The sequence below is a fragment of the Passer montanus genome, unplaced genomic scaffold (genome assembly GCF_014805655.1).
Source record: "Passer montanus isolate IOZ18808 unplaced genomic scaffold, ASM1480565v1 scaffold21, whole genome shotgun sequence".
NCBI classification, from domain to species: domain Eukaryota; kingdom Metazoa; phylum Chordata; class Aves; order Passeriformes; family Passeridae; genus Passer; species Passer montanus.
This window is the reverse complement of record NW_024366703.1, coordinates 5,291,269-5,311,187: the sequence shown is the minus strand read 5'-3', so window position 1 is coordinate 5,311,187 and position 19,919 is coordinate 5,291,269. Positions and strand designations below refer to the sequence as shown.

Sequence of the window (19,919 nt, the reverse complement as noted above, 5' to 3'; positions counted from 1 at the left end):
AATCATTTGTTTATAGAAAATGTTACTTCTATTTTACATCTCACAAATCTGGGAAATTTCCCAGAATGTGGTTTTAGGGAATTGAAAACTTAGCTTGGATGCATATGCTTTTGGCTTAGTCATTTGACACAAAAGTGTTTTGGCTTTAATTGCTATAAATGTGATAATGTGAGCAGAGATTCCAGGCCATGATACCTTTTCATATAGCTGCCAGTGAAAGTGAGAACAAAATCTGCATTTAAAGAATGAGCAGAGAAAAAATTTTCAGGTGAAATTGTCATTTAATAGATAACCAGCCCAGTGTTTTCCTACAATAAAATTTATTAACTCCTTTTTTTCCTGCTGAGATGGCTGGAGAAATCAGTTCTGTTTTGTCATTGCAAGAAAAAATCCCAATAACTTAAAAATATTAAAAGGCACCTTTTTTTTGTTTGTTTTAATGCATCTCTTTTTTCCTGCGATTCTAGAGCTTTGTTCTTTTTGCAGCATATACCCTTGTGCAATGTATTGCATTATTGTCTCACTGTAATTTACTTACAGTTGACTGAAGTCTAAAAATAATCATCAGCTCATGTTTCTGTTCCCTAAGCTGAGCTATTAACTTGCACAATATAAATCTGTCAAATACAAAAATGATTGATCTAAGTAAGCTAAAGAAAAAAGATGTTCAAATGCTCCCTGTTAACATGTAAATTACATTAACATAATCTTGAATTAATCATATACACTAGTCTGTAAAGTAGCCACCTTTTATATAATTGGGAAAAGCTACAGAGGTATTTTAGCTGTGATTGTGCTGCACATTGACAAGTGTGTGCAAAACACAGTTGCCTTCTGATAGATGATTCATCCAGCTCCTAATTACTGCTTGAAGGTTAAGAGGGAACCTCCTGGGGCCCCTGCAGCATGCCACGCTGTTGAGCCTGCAGAAACATCAGCTCTAAGCTGGTGTCCTTGGCAAGCATCTGAGCTCCTCAGCCAAAACCTTGTCCCCAGTGATGATTCAAGCTCAGGCTGGAGCACAGCACCAGTGAGCAGCAGCTGTGCTGCTCTCCTCATCCCTTCATCTCTATGGGAATGAGGACCAACCCATTGCTGTACCGAGAAACAGCACAACACACGGCACATTTCATGTCCAGTCAAAATGCTGGCAAGCGCAGCAGTTCAGAACAGCTCTAGTTTCTTAGATCCTAGTAGCTTTTGCCTTAGAATACCAGGTGGTACTAATCTATTTTATTAGTTTGTCATTTATACTGAAATAGAAGATATAAAAAGACCACCTCCAAAAACACCAGCTTTTAACTTACAAGACTTTGCATGACATTGGAAATTTTGTTGTGAACAGGCATTGCAATCTGCCAAAACCCATCATTGTTTATGTCTAAATGTACTTCCAGAAATAAGAAACAGCTGAACCATAAGTGTGCTCAACACAAATTAATTATTGTGCAAAATACACACAATTGTTGGCTTGTGTGTCTCTGCAGGGGGTTATAACATCAACGATGTCATGTTTTACTGGACCAGAGGAAATGATTCAGTTCGAGGTTTGGACACACTCCAGCTGGCACAGTACACAGTAGAAGACCACTTTACCTCCGTAACTGAAGCTGTGTACGAGACAGGTAAAAACACCCCTAAAACACTTTCTGGGTGCAGTTTGAACCATGGCTTTGGAAACAGAGCAGCATTAAGGACCTGAGCACACTGCTTTCTGTTAGGATGACAGTTTTCCTGTTCTAATAATTACATTCTTGAAGCCAGAAACATTTTTCAAGTTACAAGCAGAGACCAAGCTAATATAAAGACTGAGCATTTTCTTGGAGGCTACACATTATCTAAAGAACTATAAACAAGAATCTACTGCTCTTCCATGTGTCAGGGAGAGCTCTTGTGAAGGAAGAGGGCATTTAAATTGGAGACAGACCAGGGTACCCAGCTCAGATCAGCCATTCTGGCCTTACAAGGCAAATCAAAAGCCTCTATTCATCTGTGGAAATTCCTAGAATATGCTGCATGCTTTCACAGCTGCAGGAATTTGAGTTTCATGGCTGCTGCTTGTAGGAGTTGCTGTGTTTCTGTGGCAGCCTCTGCCCAGCCTGGTGGGCAGCAGGAAGGAGATTGCTCGACCTGAGGTTCCTGTGCCCAGGGACGGGTCAGGAGCGTTTCCACAGACCTGCTCCTCTGCCGACCTTAGGAAACTGCTGTAGAAAGTTTCCTCTAACTGCAGGACTTAACCTCAGGGAACAGTGTGCTCTTGATTATTTTCCAGAGATTTTGAAAGGGATTTCAAAGAGTTCAAGACCTGCCAAACCTTTTTGTTCTTTGAGTTGCTCTCAGGTCCTTCATTGCTGCTCTTCACTGTGTACCTGATTTCTCCTCTGCTCAAGTCAGCGCACCCACACAAGGGGGTCATCTTTAAATCAAGGCACACACATCCTTCAAAACTGCAGTTTCACCAGAGGACATGTTTCTAATTCTGAATCACAGAAATATAGTTTCTCTGTTCCTTTATTGGGTATTTCTGCTTTAATAACACAGAGAAACTTGTGATCTAATTTCAGGTATTAATTCAGGCTAAAAAATTGAAGTTCTCTAAATGGATGTAAAGTGTAAATTAAATACATACCAGCAGGCTCAAGGATCACAGAGTTTCTTGCTACTTATATAAGTGACATCTGCTTGCCTTCCTCTCTACAGCTTCTGGGTAAGCAGCATCAGGTTCAATCAAACAATAATTCTTTGCTGCTGTTCTGCCCAGAAGGGTATTCCCCATACAGGAAAGTGGAAGAGGAAACCTGCTTAATTCCTATCGCAGTCTATCACAGAATCAGGTTTGAAGACAAAAATGTTTGGTTGTGTTGGTTGGTTGTTCTTTGGTTTTGTTTGTTTTTTATCTAGATTGACTAAAACCAAATTCCAATTAGATTTGAACAGGTATGATCAGATGAACTGCATTCTTCCAGTAAATGATGCTGTCTTCCTCCCTTTGTCTTGGCAGGAATCATTTGTTTGAAGTCAAAAGCCACTTTTTATTTTAATTACATGTTTTAAGACACACAAATTAATTCAATTAAAATTTCTCACACCTGCTTGTTCCAGTTCTCCTATTCAAGACAGCCATGTAATCAAGTGCTGTGCAGTGCTCTTAAAATTTAATCTCTGAATCCTCTTAATTTTCTACCGAGTCATTCTTAACTAGGTGCTATTCTCTACAGTTTTTTTGGGAAGCAGTTCCTACTGTAGGCCATATTAAAAGAAAAAAGCAAGCAGAATATGGAGCTGTGTAATCAATTTTGAAATGAAAAATGATGTTTTGCATTTCCTCAGTGCCATTAATAGATATGAGAGTAGCTTATAAATAACAATAACATTATAAATAACAGCTGTTTATAACCACTACAATTCAAAGGGCTAAAGCTAAAGTTATGAGAGAAGAGCTGTGTGCAGTATTTCCTAACACAGCAAAAAAAGCAATCAGGGTTTGATACTCTGTGAACTTGAACAGGCAGTACAGCTGCTGTGCAAGTGAAATGCTGTACAGCAGTGCAAAACCCAAGTTCACGTACAGGCACTGACAGAGCCAAATTTAAAATGCAGTCAGCAAAATTCCTGCATAAGTAACTCCAGTAAATTTAAGAAAAGGACACAGAGGATTAATCTTGTTTGTAGAACAGCATGTATCACATAATAGTAATCACATTACTGTAATCACATAATAGTAAGTCACTTTGAATAATGTTAGCTAGATTTCTGGCTAGGGTTTGGTGTTGATTTTGTTTTGGTAGAGAACAATTTCATTTTGGACATGGGTAATTTAATTGTTAGAATTATTTCCTACATGTCTTTAACTATAGTCCTCATTCTTTGTACATTGATAAACTCTTGGACTCCCAAACCATATTATCTGCATCAGTGGGTCCTATGTTTTTATTTTAGCTGTCTAGCCAACACCACCTGCATTCTCAGAGTAATAAATACTAATCTAAAAAGCTTGCTTTTCTTACTGGAAAGACATAAAAGCAATGAAGAACTGTTACAGTGTAGCTTTTTTTTTTATAAATAATCAGAGAAATAAGGCTGAAATACATTTTAAAAATTCATTTAATCAATTCTTGTGTCACAAGGCAAGGTCATCTATATCTGCAGCCTACTTCCTGACAGATGTTTCTAGGAGTAAGTCAGACAAACCTCCAAAGTGTCTGCTTCACAGCCTCCCTCGATGATTTTTTTCCTGGTGTTTATTACACGCATATTTTCCTCATGTCTAATCTTGATCTCCCTTGCTGCATTTCAGACCCATTATGTGGATATTGAACACAAATGTCCTGCTTTTTTTCAGCAGCCTTTTCACTGTATCAAGACTGATATATCTTTTCTTAACAATTTTCCTCTTTTTAGATTCATATAAGCAATTTTCTAGATGTACTGTCTCTGCTATTGTTCACCCATTGAATTTTCATCTCTTTGCTGATATGCCGCACCCAAAAATGGGTTCCATTAGATATCCTCTGAGGATGGAAGGGTTTACTTAATATGTTCCATGAAATCTGTTCCTCTTTATGCATTCTAGGCCGATATTTGCCTTTCTTGCAGAAAATTATCATGCATTTTTGACCTTGTTCAGCTAGTGATTCCTCCTAGTTCTCTGACTCCTTTTTTCCCCCGTAACCACATGTTCCCTGAGCTTTGGGAGCTGGTGATTCCCATCTGAGTGCAGGACTTCATACTTGTTGAATTCCCTTGTTTTACTTGCATTATAATAGTTGGTGAGATATTTTTGATCACCAGTCCTGTTCTCCAACTTGTTAACTCCACTCCTAACACATTCATGGTATGTCATCATGTAAGGGAATAGTTTTGGGCACAGGACAGACCCTCTGTGTTCCCACTTGATAAATGCTTCTATTTTCACAGCAAGCAATAGCTAATTAATCTCAATTTCCATTTTTAGTCAGAGAAAGAAGCAAAAACATAATTTAAAACTTCATGCTAATTGGCTGCTGATAGCTTTTTTTCCCAGCATCTTTCCTTAAGTCTTGCACCCACTGCTGAGCCTTCCTGTCAAGGCCTTGGCAGCAGTAGGGTGAAGAGGCCCAGCTTGCCCAGGTCGAGTCTAATGCTGAGTCTCCAGCCCAGAAGGCAGGGAGAGGCATGGCAGGCAGGCAGGGCTCTGGTGCACGTCCCCACTTGGAAAATGTCAAGTCAACAAACTGGCATATTCAAATGGTATTATTTTGGCAGAACAGAAGGAAAGAAGAGACAGAAGCATAAATTAAATCTCTGCTCCTTGATGCACAAAGACAAGATGTTTGCTCTGTTAAAAAGGCTGCAAAAGGAGCTGGCTGCTGTTCTTGTCTGCAGTCGCTGCCAGGGTTTTGATGTCTGTCTCAAATCCTGCTTGAGCCTCCTTGGGCTAGAGGCCTGTCAGCCCTTGTGTGGCTGTGCAGGGCTGAAGCTCTGTGCCACTGGCCACTGCCTGTAGTCAGCTTCTCAGGGGGATGTCACAGCCAAGCCAGGGAGGAGTTGCTCTCATTTCTAATTATTGTTCTGAAATCAAAATGTATACGAAATATATAGATTATATAAAGTTTGTATAAGAGTGTGTGTTCATCAGTTACAGTCTCTTTCTAAATAGAAGCACTGCCGTGCTTTGTCCTACAGGCTCCTCAGCAATTTCCCAAGGTTCAGGAGATTATTTAGTTAATAATCAAGTTTTTCTAGGTTTCTTGGTACTTTTCCTTTTAAGGTATGGTGCACTGAATAACTTCCCCTCTTTCCTTTATAATATCTTTTATTGTCTGTAATTGCACTCCAGTTGTTACTTCTGAGAACATATTCTCTTTTCTAGGTTTCTCGGTACTTTTCCTTTTAAGGTATGGTGCACTGAATAACTTCCCCTCTTCCCTTTATCATTTCTTTTATTGTCTGTAATTGCACTCCAATTGTTCTGAGAGCATATTCTTTGCCATACAGGGCTCACAAAGAATCCCAGAGCTGTTCAGTAATAATCTTACCTGGTGAGTCTTCAGTCAGCCTCACCTAAGATTCAAACAATTACCTGTGGATATCTATCTGTTTCATGTTATGTTCAATTTACTTCTCTGAGTTCACAGCATCCCTCTATGCAAACAAGCTTTTCCACTTGAGTTGATGTTTTCCATCATGAGTGTTTCTGAGATATTTCTTCAGTGTAGAACAGTTTAGAAAACAACAATTTTGGAGATTTTAAAAAAGTTACAGTAACATAAACCCATATGGAAATGCAATGAATGGAAAGAATACCAAGGATATTAGGAAGCATTCTTTTTTTAACTCATCTGAATTTCTTTATAACATAGACATAAATAAACCTCAACACTTGGAAAACTTTCGGTGGCATAATTTTTTTTCTGTTTATTTTGTTGTTTTTTTTGTTAGGTAAGCTAAGTGGCTAAATATACATACACATATACACTACATGAAAAGGTTTGTTTCATTCTTAGGAAATCTGAATTTCAAACTTATTTTTTGTAAAGCATTTTCATGAAGATGAAACTCTTGTTGAGAAGCCCAGCCTGAACTTTCATTTCCTTTAGTTCACCTCTGAAAAGCCATAGTAGTTTGTAAGATCTGCAGCATTTCTGACCAGTGAATGGTCCCAGCAGAGGTAACTAAGGAAGGAGTTTGTAAGATCTAGACTATGTAGTTTGTAAGATCTAGACTATGAAGGACAGAAGATTGTTTTGTCTCTGAGGGAAGGGCAAAGGAGCTGTAGAATGGTCCCAGCAGAGGTAACTAAGGAAGGAGTTTGTAAGATCTAGACTATGTTGTTTGTAAGATCTAGACTGTGAAGGACAGAAGATTGTTTTTTTCTCTGAGGGAAGGGCAAAGGAGCTGTTATAGCATATTAGCAATTTATATTGTCATCCTTGGCATCCTGCAGCAGTCAGAGAATTGCATTTCAGTCGCACAACTTATTTATCTTGTAAAAGTGGGGACATTCTGATTACTCACTGCCTGCGTTCATTGTAAACAAGCAATAACAAAATTGCATACTGAAAACTACATTTTCAGTGTATAGTTATACCAGTAAAATCTATTTTAAACTCTCCTGTCCTCTGCTCTGAAAAGATGGGTGAGGAGGAAATGATGCATTGGTAGAACTACACTGACGTGCTTGTGTGAGTTGTACATCACACATTTTAGCAGACACCCAAGGGGCTATCATGAATAATTCATGAGAGAGAAAAGGATGCTCTTTGTGCCTGGCTGCACACCTCTGTGCAGGACACCAAAGTGCTTCTTACATAAAGAGTGATGTGGAGCAGTCTTTTACTGGAGTAGAGTTCAGCAGAAAGTCTAGGAAGTGGTTGTGGGGAAGGTGGTCTCATCCCAAAGCACTTAGAGTGGAAATTAGGAACTGCTGCCAGTATTTATAGAGAATCAATCCTTCCTTAGTTACCTCTGTTGGAACCATTCACTGGTCAGAAATGCTGCAGAAAAGATCAAAGATGCAGCATTCTGGCATCATCTGGGAACAGACACCGCAGAAAAATGGGATAATCTTGTTTAGGTTTATGTATTTCTCAAGCAGTGTAGCTATAGTCATTGTTGACAGAATCATCAGTGGCAAGTCTATACAAAGTGTCTGATAGTCAGAACTGTCAATTAGAATATAATTTTAAAATCCAAAAGCCAAACTTCAATGACAAGTTATACAATGACATAAACCAGTTTTTATTGCCTTCAGAAAGATCTGACTCAGACCTAGGCCTAGGCCTGCTCAGCTGCTGAGAAAAGCCTGTACAGGTATTATTTTGGTGATGCTTTAACAACGGTGGTCAGCTTCTCCTTTTTAGGGTACTTGGCAGTAGAGAGGGTTAGAGTAGGTATGGAGACTGTCATCTGCTGTTTGGATTTGTTCTTTCTCTACAGTTTAGAGCTACTGTCTACTTCTGTACTTCTGCTCCCACAAATTCTATATAGCCTGCATTACTCAGCCGAATGTTCTTTTGCTGTGGGGTCACCTAAGTAAGAATACCTCACCTTGAAGTGTGTTTAGAGTATATGTATTGACAGTCATTTAAGTTCAGGTTCATCTGAGAAACAGTTACACAAAGTAATTCAATACTTTGATAAGTGCTAATGCTGTGCCTTTGCTGCAGTTCGATATCTGCACAGAAATTATTTCTATCACGTTAAGAAATTTAGATCAGAGCAGTCTCACACTGAGGTGACATTCATCATGGGCCAGAAACCTGAAAGAAAAAACATATTTTCATTTTAATGCAAGTATTTTGTTGTTAAGCAAGTGGCAAACTTGACAGTTTTGAGGAGTTAATTTGAGCTGTGCTTGAGTTAACTCTAGTAAAGTCAGGACTAGGATTTCAATATTGCTGTTTCTATGTTGTTCTGGCTGATGGCACCATGATCTCAGATGTGCCAGTCAAAGGCAATGAGATACAGCACTACTCTCTCATATGCAGCTCATGCAACAGGAGCAGCAAATCTGTTCTTTTAAAGATGATAACTTTTGGTACATGTATGGTATAGATGAAAAAGGGACTGCAATATTTCTCTATCTTCATTTTATCCCATTGCTCATTTCTTTAGCATGATAAGTGCGCACTGAATACTTTTTCGCAACTACTGATTCCTTCAGTTTATTACAGGAGGAGCTCTGATGATTTCTATATATAGGTTGCTTCAAAATTTCCATTATAAAAGCTTTTCTGAACTCTTTAGAGAAATGCTGACACTATTATTATCATGTCCATGATATGTCTTTGGATTCTGGCAAGCAGAAAGCCTTAAGGTTAGAGAAATGTCTCTTTTTTGTTCCCCAAAAAGCCACTCAGCTATAGGCTGTTACATCTCTATTTCTCTTTGTTCACATTACTTCAGAAATTTCTGGCATCAGAAAAAATAATAACACCAGAATATTCAAAGGACTTGTCTAAACTTGGAAATTGCAAACTGTGGCTTTTAAGTCTGATATTTTGAACTAACTTCACATGTATGCACTTAACTTTTATACTGAGGTAAATAGAGATACAGTTGTAGGGCAGTAACAAGGAGAGGGTGTTGTTGTATGGCTGTATTGGCTGTTTCAGAGTTTTCCTTCTTAGCAACGAGTTCTTCTCAGGCTGAACCACAGGAAATCCCCAGGTGCCTGTGGCACTCTGCAGGAAGGATGGTCTGGTCTCTTCACTCTCCTTTGCTGGGCACATCCTTCCCTGTGGTCAGCACAGAAGCACAACACAAACAGCTTTTGTGGAGTATCCAGCTCTCTTTCCCTACAAGTGCTTTGTGCTGCAGCCTTTTGTTGTGCAGACTCAGAGCTTTCCCTTTCCCTCATTTCAGAGCACAGTGGGTGCAGACAGAGAAAGTAAGGTCACAGAGTCATCTGTAAGTTTTTCACTCCCTGACTTCTGAGTGCTTTACTTTGGTCTCCATACACTTAAAATCAGTTTGGGTGAGCAAAATGACATTTATTGAAACAACTGTATTGGTAGAAGTCACAGCCTTGGTAGTGGTACACTGGTGTAATGTCCCTCTTTTCATGTAAAAATGTGATAATGGTGTAGAACATATTTGTATATTTTGTCTCATGGAGATAGTCGAACTGTAATGTTTGTACCCTTTCTTTTAGTTGAACACTTGAGGATTTCAGTATACTGAATTTACAAAGAAAAACCCTAAATACAGAGTATTTTTACCTTTGGAAGGAGAAAGAACTGACTACCAGAGGACTATTTAGTTTAGTAGGGAAGAGACGGTCAATACAGTAGAAAACTGAAAACAATATTAAAAATTAGGCATTGATTTTTAGCAAACAGAATTCTTTACCAAGAGAAATGGGTGTGTCTAGATATCCTCAGACTAAGTCTTCATGTCTGTGTAAAAAGTGGGCTCTATTCCAAACAAAATTATTTAGTTCAAAGCAAGGCATGATTAAGGAAATTTAGTGGCTTGTGATTAGGGTCAGACTACTTAATGCAATTCTTTCTGTTTAAAAAATCCTGTTATTGTTCTCTTGTTGCCATATATACAATGCTTTTAAAAATTGAAATTTAGCCATCCATTTTCTCATCTGAGAGCAATAAGACATTTCTTGGCATCCACTGCTTGCACTTCAGGCTTTTAAAAGTGCTCTTTTTTGTGTCTCACAGTACACCTGGGGGATGCACAAATAGCCTGTCTGTGCCTATATTGCTTTTGCTGAGTGAATTCAATGTTCTGTAGTTTTGTCCTGTCTCACAGCAGGCAGCATTAGAAGCAGATATTGGTGCCAGAGAATAGGTTTTGTATTAAAATAGCGGAAGCCAAAGCTGTTGGACTAGAGAGCATTAGTCTCTCACTGATATTTCACTGGCATGCAAATGTTAAAATGATTTTGTAAAAGCTTTTTAACACTTATTTTGTAACCTGGAACTTCAGAACAAGAAGTCTTTTCTGCCCATTTAAAGAGCAAGATTTTGTTTTCCCGTAAGGCATTAAACTGGTAACAATTTCAGGTTGTGTGCTTCAACATAGCCAATTTTTGCTCAGTTAGGGAGCTGGATAAGAAATTCAGGCTTTGCTTATTAGTGTGCTGTCTCCTCACAAAACACAGCTCTGTATTTGACTCTGTGATCCCAAAAGTTCATCTTCTGGAAATCACTGACTTAGGAACAAATAATTTGAGCCAGAACAGGGACATTGCTCAGAGCAACACAAACATTCTAATGCACTAATACCAAGGAAAAATGGATCATGAGGATGCAGAGATACTGCTTGGGTTTAAGTGGGATGTAAGAGGTAGGTCAGCAATTTCAGAGCAGGTACCCTCAATCCACGTCTTGAGCAGCAGTAAATAAAAATAAAAAGAAATTGGATATGTGAGATAGTTAAAAGTAAGAACATGTGATACCTTCATGAAATGACAATCCTTGCTTCTCTACTTTGCACAGTGGCTCACTCGTGGTTATGAATAGTAGCAGCTAAACCCATACGTGATTTCAAATTTCCTTGCCTTCTGTTGTATGATGAAACATCATCTTCACGTATTGATGGATTTATTTTTGCTTTACTAATCCTCATTTAATTTCCAGTTCAAGGTGTCTTGAATAAAACTCTGGATATGGTGACTGAATGTTACATATTTGATTGTTTCCTTCAGTTCAGAGTCTTCAACATGAATTTTTCAGTCCGAGTTTAATTTTTACAAGTTTGTTTGTTAAGCTTTTTCCACATTGTAGCACACCAAAGTAATACAGGTTATTTCAAGGATCTTTTCAGTAATTGCACCTTCACAATGTTTTTTTCCCTTCCATAGGACGTTACCCAAAACTTGTGTTTCACTTTGAACTCAAGAGAAACATCTTGTATTTCATATTAGAGACATATGTGCCATCAATCCTTCTGGTTGTGCTCTCCTGGGTGTCATTTTGGATAAGCCAGTCATCAGTTCCAGCCAGAATCTGCATAGGTGAGGAGCTGATAAACCAACCCAAACCCAGGGCTGGGTCACTGAGACACTTTCCCTATTGCACCTACTTGGCATCCATGTCCTGAAGCTGCAAACACTTCTGAGTTTTATGGAATTACTTTTTGGGTTTGCCATACTCAGTGCATCATGTGGATTCCCCTTAAAGCCTAGCTATTCTTTAACTAAGAAAAATGCCTTTGGCAGCTACAGGAAGGAGACTTATAGGCAGGGGAGGCCGCTGAAATCAAAGCAAAAATTATTTTGGAAATAATTTAAACATATTCAAATACAGGGCATGCACAGACAATTGTGAGGCTTTTGTGAGGTCTCACGATACATACTAATTAACACATGAATAACAAGAGAATTATAAGAGATTAAATATAATTAATTTCAAAGGAAGGATATTCTGAAAGGGAAAGAATGCAAATCAGGTTTGATCAGGCTGCAGGTGTGATGGAAAAAATACTCCTACAGAACAGGGAATAAAGAAGGATTTCACACTGAATGAGGCCAATGGGCAACTACACTGAACAAAGTGATATCTGAGTTTTAAAGAGACCTTTTGCATAGATTTGCAATAATAATGTGTTAATCATAATTATACATTCCATGACACCAAAATCTCTCTCATTTTAATTTCTGGTCTTCTCAGCTTTGCTAACATTTTCTGTTACTCTTTTTAAGCATTTAACTTAAGAGTCACAAGTTAATTTTAAAGTCTTCTTCCCAAAACATGACCCATTAAATGCTGTGGCATCCTAGGAGTTTCAGGTCCAGGGAAAACTCTCCTGCAGTAGGGCCTTGCAGTAGAGACTCTCAGTGCCATCTGTGTTATACTAGAACATGTATTTTTCCATTCCACAGGTGTCACCACAGTCCTTACGATGACAACACTGATGATGGGAGCCAGGACTTCACTCCCAAATGCTAATTGCTTTATTAAGGCAATTGATGTGTACCTTGGTATCTGCTTCAGCTTCATCTTTGGAGCATTGTTAGAGTATGCTGTGACTCATTTCTGCACTCTGCACCAACTCAGCTCAAAGGAACTTCCAAAGGTAAATTAATCATTTGGTGTTGTCCTACAAACTGGATTTAAATTACATTTGCTAAAAAGAATGAATTATCTTAGCACTAATGGTAAATGTATTTTAAGTAATTGCTTTTCTAGAATTAGGGCAGGGAAACATAATAATCTTGAGAAAAAGAAAAAATATTTGTATACCTGGAGCTTTTCTGGAAGAGACCAAACAAACTGAAGCCTTCTCTCTTTTGGTATGGGCTTTATGGCCACTTATAAAATGTTATGGATGTCTCACAAAAAGTCACAGGCACTTCATGTCTCACAGGCAATAGCATTAACTCACAATTCAAAAATTGGTCTGAGCTTGGTGACTTGATCCTACTGCAATATGAAAAAAAAAAAAAGAGTTTATATATTTAATTTATGAAACCTGCACACGCATGGAACATCCTGGCAGATATCTTCACATGCTGGGTGTATCAGGTCCTTGTAGCTTTCTGCTCTCACCTTCTCTTTCAACAGCTGCACCTGAAGTCAGACTGGGATCCATTTTCCCTTCTGCAACATTATTATAACAGTGCTTTTGTGGCTCTAAAGAGTTTCTCACAACTCTGAAATAATGTGAAATATACTTAAAATAAAAATGGATGAAATCAACATAGGTATTTTTGAGTCTGATGGTTGCTGAAATAATGAGGACAGGTTCATGAAGAGGTTTTGTCACATCTTCCATCTCCAGTGTATAGCAGTACTTTCATAAGCAAGAAAAAATAAATCACAAGGAAGCTGAAAGATGATTGTCTTGCAGATTTTAATTAGGGAACTGAACCTAATATGCATGATAAAGAAAACTTTAAGCAGCTTATGAAATTTCTGGATTAATAGAAAAAAGCAAAAGATGGAAAATGAGAATAACAGGAAGGAAAAAAAAAGGCAGAAAGAAGTTTGGTGGAGTGCTGTAGGGATAAATGTCCAGAAGCAGATGGATTGTTAACTGTTTAAGCCAAATTAGAACAGAGCATCACAAATGTCCAAACAAAGCTCCTCAATATACTCAAGAAACAGGATATTGAGCTCAAGTGCAGGAGCTTCAAAACCTTTTGAAGATCAGGCAATACGTGGGTGGGGGGGATTATGTCTAGATAGTTCATCAGTTAATATGAGATTTTGGCTGTTTGGATGAAAGACAAGTTCTGCAAATGGACAAGAATATGGTAAAAGCTGTTGTTGGGTCTGAGTGTGTGGAGAAAGACTGCAAAATGGACACAAGGCTGAGCCACCCCGGTGGGTTTTATGAGATAACGTCTGTCGGGGATTGTCTGCAAATGGGCAAACACTCATTTCAAGTGAGGATTTGAGTAGAAAGCCTATAAGTAATTTTTATTGGCAAGGTAACATCAGTGACAATTCCCTGTGAGCATATCCATCTTGCGTAGTAAGTGGTTGTCATTTTGCTCATAGTGTACAGAAAAAAAAGCTGCTTGGAGGTTCTGGTAAGAAAGTAAAGTGTTTCAGTGCTTGGATGATTAAGCATCTTTGGATCTGTGAAGGGCACTTATGCTGTCCTAGCCTTCACCTGCCTCTGTCAGATTCCCTTTCATCTGGAGCAGGTACTCATGCTTGCAGATGGGATAGACATGGGAACTTGTAGACTTCAAAAATGTGCATGGAAGTATGTGGAGGTACAGCTGTAAAATGAGAAAGGAAAGTTTTGTGATGAACTTAAGGAGCAAAAGAAATAGTCTTTCACTTCAGGCTGTTTCCCACCTTCTGCTGAGCATCAGGAATGAGCAGCAAGCCAAATGCACTTCTTGCCCACATAAAGATAGGGGTATAAGAGAAGGAACAGTTTTTTGGTCCTAGATCAGCTCGTAACTCTATAGAATAAGGAAAATTCTTGCCATGTCTTTTTCCTACTGTAGCCAAGGGCAAGCACCACTTACTGATCTGGGTGTCATGGAGAGCACACCTGACTTGTATTTCTCATTTCTTGTTGTAAAAACAAAAACATCACAAGGGCAAAAATACCAGCTAAAATCTCATGTCACTGTCTAGCAGCTACTTAGCAATTTATGTGCGAGTATCGTCACTGCAAATGTGTTGTCCTCATTATCAAATTCTCTTGTGGACACAGGTTAATTGGAAATCTCACATCCCAGTTTGTTATTCCCATATGTGAGCTGGTAGAAAATTTGCACTCAGAATTATGTAAATAAATGTAGGAGGTGAAATGGAAATGTCACCCTCTCTCTTGTACAGGAATTGGTTGTACTCACTTGCCTCCCACTTTGCTCTTCGAAGAAGTTGGGCACTGGCATATCAAACCCTTCTGAGGCCCCTGAGATCTCCAGTTTAGAACATAAACTGGTGAAAGAGCTCATCATATCCATGCTCTTGCAATGTTTCACATCATGTGAACCAGGACCCACAGAGACACCTTCAAAGCTAATGGCAAAAGCAGAGGAACCACCTGCTGCAAGGGAGGTCAGGCAGAATGTGCCGTTCACATCAGCTCCAGAGCAACAGGCTGCTTCAAAGGAGAGGTTGCCTCTCCTGAGTTTCTTCTCTTTTGTACAAAGGCATTAATTGTGCCCTCTTATAAAGCACAGAAATATTCCTTGGGTTTCCTCTGTCTTTTACCTAAACCTCCACCGTTAAGGCAGAGCAGAGAACAGTTTGAAAACTGCAAATCATTTTGTAAGTGTGATGTTCAGCACCTGTGGTATTTCTGTGCAAGCCTCATGCAGTCTTTATGAGAATCACATGAGCTCCAGGTGTGCAACACTCTGGGCTGAAATATTTTTAAGCTTGAGCAGCTTTATTATCTAATGAAAGTGACAACTTTCCTCAATTCTGTTGGCTCTTGGATGTCAGCAAACACTTCACTTAGTGTAAACAGCAGCCCCAGTATCAGGTGTCATAGCCAGTGCTTTTTGGGTGATGTACAGCATCTTTCCTGGATGGTACTGATTTGGTATCTGAATAGAGCCCTCCTTAGTGCCAGCTGCCATTTCCTCATTGACAGCTGGCATCCAGAAAAAACCTAGTATGACATTTAAAACTGGAGCCACAGCTGAACACTCAAAACACAATTTCTTTTTTCTGATACAGTGTAAACCAGCTCAGTCTTTCATCATGCTCAGTTCTTCGTAACAATCTGGAAAAGTCCCATGATAAACCCACTCTATAAAACTGCAGTTTTTTATAAATTAGCCGGTATGGTTCTCTAGATTAGCTCCCTCCTTTCCCAGCTATGTGATACAGCACTTTTGCAAGAGCCCTGCCCTGTTGCACTGCAGATAGAATCCTGTACATATGCACTGCTTATGTTATTTTCTGCTTAAGTGAGAACTGCCGCTTGGGGAGCTGAAAGGAGTCAAGAACAGCCTCATAACACATCAGCCTCATGGGAATCACTCACATGCAGTTGTGAGAAAGGAGAAGTGGCACGTACACAATGTCCTTTCATGCTCTGAAATAAAACTAATTCTGAACAACTGATAGCCAGCCCTACCTGAGAGAAAAATAGACTCTTAAACTGAGCAATGCCCCAAATCCTGATGGTTTTGAAGTACAGATGTCATAATGAAAAATGAAAGCAGGGGAAAAAAGTCGGGATTCTTCTGTCAGGTTCCTTTATTTCATTAATTTTTGAAGTACTGAGTGCATTCATTAGGCTGTTACTCCAGAGCCTCATTTCAAGTGCCAGGCACTGCTGACAAAAGCTCCTCTGCCATCCTCAGCACTCCCCTCAGCTGCCTGGACTTTTTGAAGCAGAAGAGAGAGGTATTTATAACAGAGTCAGGCCTCAAGTGAAAACTCGAGGTTTGAATTTTAGTACTACCCTGGGGATTTTTTAAGGTTCAGACTGGAGTTTTATGGGTTGATCCTCTTAGTGCTTTATAGGCAGATTTTTGTCCCAGCCTTTCACAGAGGTGTGGGAGGCCAGGTGGAGGATGACCAAGGTTTTTTTGGTCATTGTATTTTTAGGATGACAAATGTGTTGAGCTACGTTTGTATCTCAAATGAAATATACTTTTTTTTTTTAAATTGAAAGTGGAAAGCTGCATTAATCCCTTTTCCAGTGCCATTTGTTCTGCTTCACTGATTCACAGCAATTTGAGGACATTGTCCAGACTCCAGTTTAACTTTCAAGGGTGTCAGTAATTTTAGATGAAGAAGACAGGCTCGTGCTGTACACAGGCACCCTGGGCAGAAGAGCAATTCTGTACCAGCATGGAGACCACTTAGGTGGCTTAATTGGCTTTCTTTGACTTTAATAGCTGGGGTATACCTAAATGAGCTTTTTGTCGGGCTGCACATGGGGATGTGCATCTTAACCTTTCGAAACTTTGTCCTTGTGTAAACTGTTTCTTCTCATGATGCAAATGGAAAAAAGCAAGTTGGTCAGAAGAAAGAGATTCTGCATTCTACACTTCACAAATAATTTTTTTAGAGTTGTCTTATATTTATGCCACCTACTGATTTGGGGAGTGATAAAACTATCAGGAGAAAAAAAAATCATATGTATGCCTACCTGAATTAAAATGACCTCTCCTCAACATATGCATAATAAGGTTTGGTTTAGATACAAAATTGGATCCAGTCTTTGTAGCTTGTTTCTGCTGGTGTCTCTGCAATATCCCAAGCCAAACTGAATACCCCAGAAATTCCAAGGAAGTTTTAGAGCTGAAGCTGCAGCTGATGTCTAATCCTCTGTCCTCTGACTCAGAAAACCCACTGACTTCAAAGGGTGAAAATTTAATACACAAACTTTATGGCTCTGAGCCATTTCTAATCAGAGAAACAAAACCCACCAGAAGGCTTATACAACATTCTCCAAAGACCTGTCTCGATGCAGTGAAGCACATAAAAATATTCTTAACCCTAGCATAACTTTGAACTTAAAGCATGAGTTTCAGGACTTGACAGAAAGTATCACAAGCTATTCAGTATTTAGTCACCTGTGAGTGGGTCTTGACCCTCTTTATTTTTAAAGTCACTTGATTTTTATCACAAAGCACCAGAATGAGGTAGCCATAAGGAGAGTGTCTTGTATCCTGGGGTGCTTGATTTGGGGTGCAGCTGGCTCAGCTGGCTGGTCTGGCAGCTCCCCCACCCTCTCCATCTCCAGGCTGGGGCTTTGCCTTCACACTTCCTGGGCACTAACCTGTGCCAGTTTTTGCCCTGAGCAGAGCACAGTTTACTGTTGTGCCTTTCAGGGATTTGCTGCTGTCTTAAGTAAAGTTCCTTGTCCATATTTGAACAAATCCAGATTTGCTTGACAGTGCTTCAAAAGTTTTTGCTGTATAGCATTGTTAAGTCAATGTTTTCCCCATAAGTGGAGGCTTTGAGAGCTGAAAGGAGCTGCCTGGTGCATGCAAGTGCTTGTCCTTGAAGTCCAGGAGTGAGACATAGGAGGAGTCAGAAGAAAAATCCCATTTGCTGCGGCTCTAAATAAACAGGTGTTGAAACACGCACTTAAGTACCTGCTGTTGTGTTCCCTATCAGATTATTGATGATGATGATGAAGAAGAGAAGAACGGAGTCCTGGCAGCAGTGACAAACAGTTGCAGTGCCCCTGACAATACGAACAAGACCGATTCAAACAAAAGCAAACAAACCAGCACTGACAGAAAAAGGGAGAGAAGTCAACACAGTGTGTGCAGTTCAGCAATGTCGGTAATGAAAAGACTTTTCTGTATCTTTGATTGCTTCCATGTTAAAAATCCTTACCACATAGACAACTATGCCAGATTCTCTTTCCCGTTATCATTCATCATAATTAATGTACTTTATTGGGTGTATTATTTGTATTTATAAATATTTAATTCCATAATATAAAAGTTTAGAAAGGGGAGGGGAAATTGCGAAAAGATTGAGAAATTACATTTGGATAAAGGGATATAAAAGGACATGCCACCTTTTCAAGTGTGTCTGAAAATTTTGTTAACTCACTTTTCTGTATTTAAATGTCTGTCATCCAAAACAGGTTTTGTATTAGCATGCCTGTCCCAAACTACTTATCAAAGGCTGATAAGTCCTTTTTTTTTAATATTTAATGCTCAACTTTGTAAATAAGAGTTATATTATACTTATTTCTGAACTCCATTGAATAAATGTAAATATGAAATGAAATGTTGTTTTCCTTTTCTGCTTTCTGTACTCACTTCCTTCTAGTTTTGTCAATTATGCATACATTTTCCAGATTATATAAGAAAATGTTTAATTGCAGATCAAAGTGATTTTGCTATGTAGCAAGAAACAGTTCTGAAGACATGAGCTACCAACACAAACAAATAATCTGTTCATCTTTGTAAGGTCACAGATATGTATTAAGATCCCTGTACATTTTTAGACACAACTCCCATAGTCATCAATGGCTTTTCTCAGTAAGTGCAGGGCAGACTACAGAAATGGACTGGAGCCAAGAGGTTTAAATCCAGAGAGATCTATTTCTCTGAGTGAGGATTTAGTTGTTCACCAATCCTTAATGGAAAATCGTAATTTATCCTGACATTTATACTCTGTACTCTGCTCAGTCACAACTGCCTGGGTAACTACTATGTAGAGGAAAAATTTGATATGCTTAATTTTCAGCTTAGTAAATCCTCTTGAACTACATGCAGTTAAAAAAATTTCACATAAAGGTGGAAAACTTCTTGAATAGAAAAGAAAACCCTGTATGTGTGATAGCTCTTGATAAGATAGACGTTTTACACAGATAAAATGATGACCCACCTGAGAGAATGGTTAGAGATGATGAAAAACCATAATAGTCTTTCCAAGTGGTCACTTCACTGACAGATACTACCAGCCTGTCTCCTGCACTGCAAGGATGGAAGTTGAAAGGTGCTTATTATTATACCTTTTTTCTGACCATAATGTTTGTGTATCTTGCATATATAGGTATAAATGTGTGCATGTGCTTTTATGCACTATTTCTGATGATCAGTCTCACTGCGCACATGCAAATGCATTAAAAAGCTCCCCTTACAGGGGCAGACTTGGACACACCTGATCACCAGGGTGCTGCCTGTGAAGAACATCATTTCATGAAGGAAGAAAGTGGAAAATACCAGTGTGAGACAGATTTGCCCTTGCCCCCATCTAAATACATACAAATCATTGCACACTGGTAGACAATTACTAGGTCACTAAAATCCCCTCAGTATTTTTTTTCTAAAGGCTGACTACTGAAAATTTGTTTCTCTGCTGTTATTAGTAATGTCTTTTGCAAAGCTTTTTGGGGCAATGCAGCTTCAAGAACAGTCTAGTGGCTCTTGGTACCTTGTGGCTATTCTGGCTTTTATATGAAAGTAAATACATTCAAGAAATCAATTTAAGGCTGCCTGTGTTAATGAGCAACCAAAAAACCAAAAGTATTTTATTTAACATTCTGCTACTGAATATTTAACTAAAACCCTTTATTCAGGAACT

General features: G+C 38.9%; 1 protein-coding gene across 1 annotated transcript in view; it reads left to right on the top strand.

The window, feature by feature from the left end:
* Positions 1–18,555, top strand: part of LOC120502065 (gamma-aminobutyric acid receptor subunit pi-like) — a 45,548-nt gene extending 26,993 nt beyond the window's left edge. Inside the window, exons 7-10 of the mRNA XM_039709115.1 lie at positions 1,488–1,625; positions 11,300–11,452; positions 12,320–12,513; positions 17,991–18,555. Of these exons, the coding sequence (XP_039565049.1) occupies positions 1,488–1,625; positions 11,300–11,452; positions 12,320–12,513; positions 17,991–18,302 (797 nt within the window). The 3' untranslated portion in view covers positions 18,303–18,555. The remainder of the gene's footprint in view (positions 1–1,487; positions 1,626–11,299; positions 11,453–12,319; positions 12,514–17,990) is intronic.
* The last annotated feature ends 1,364 nt before the right edge of the window (positions 18,556–19,919 follow it).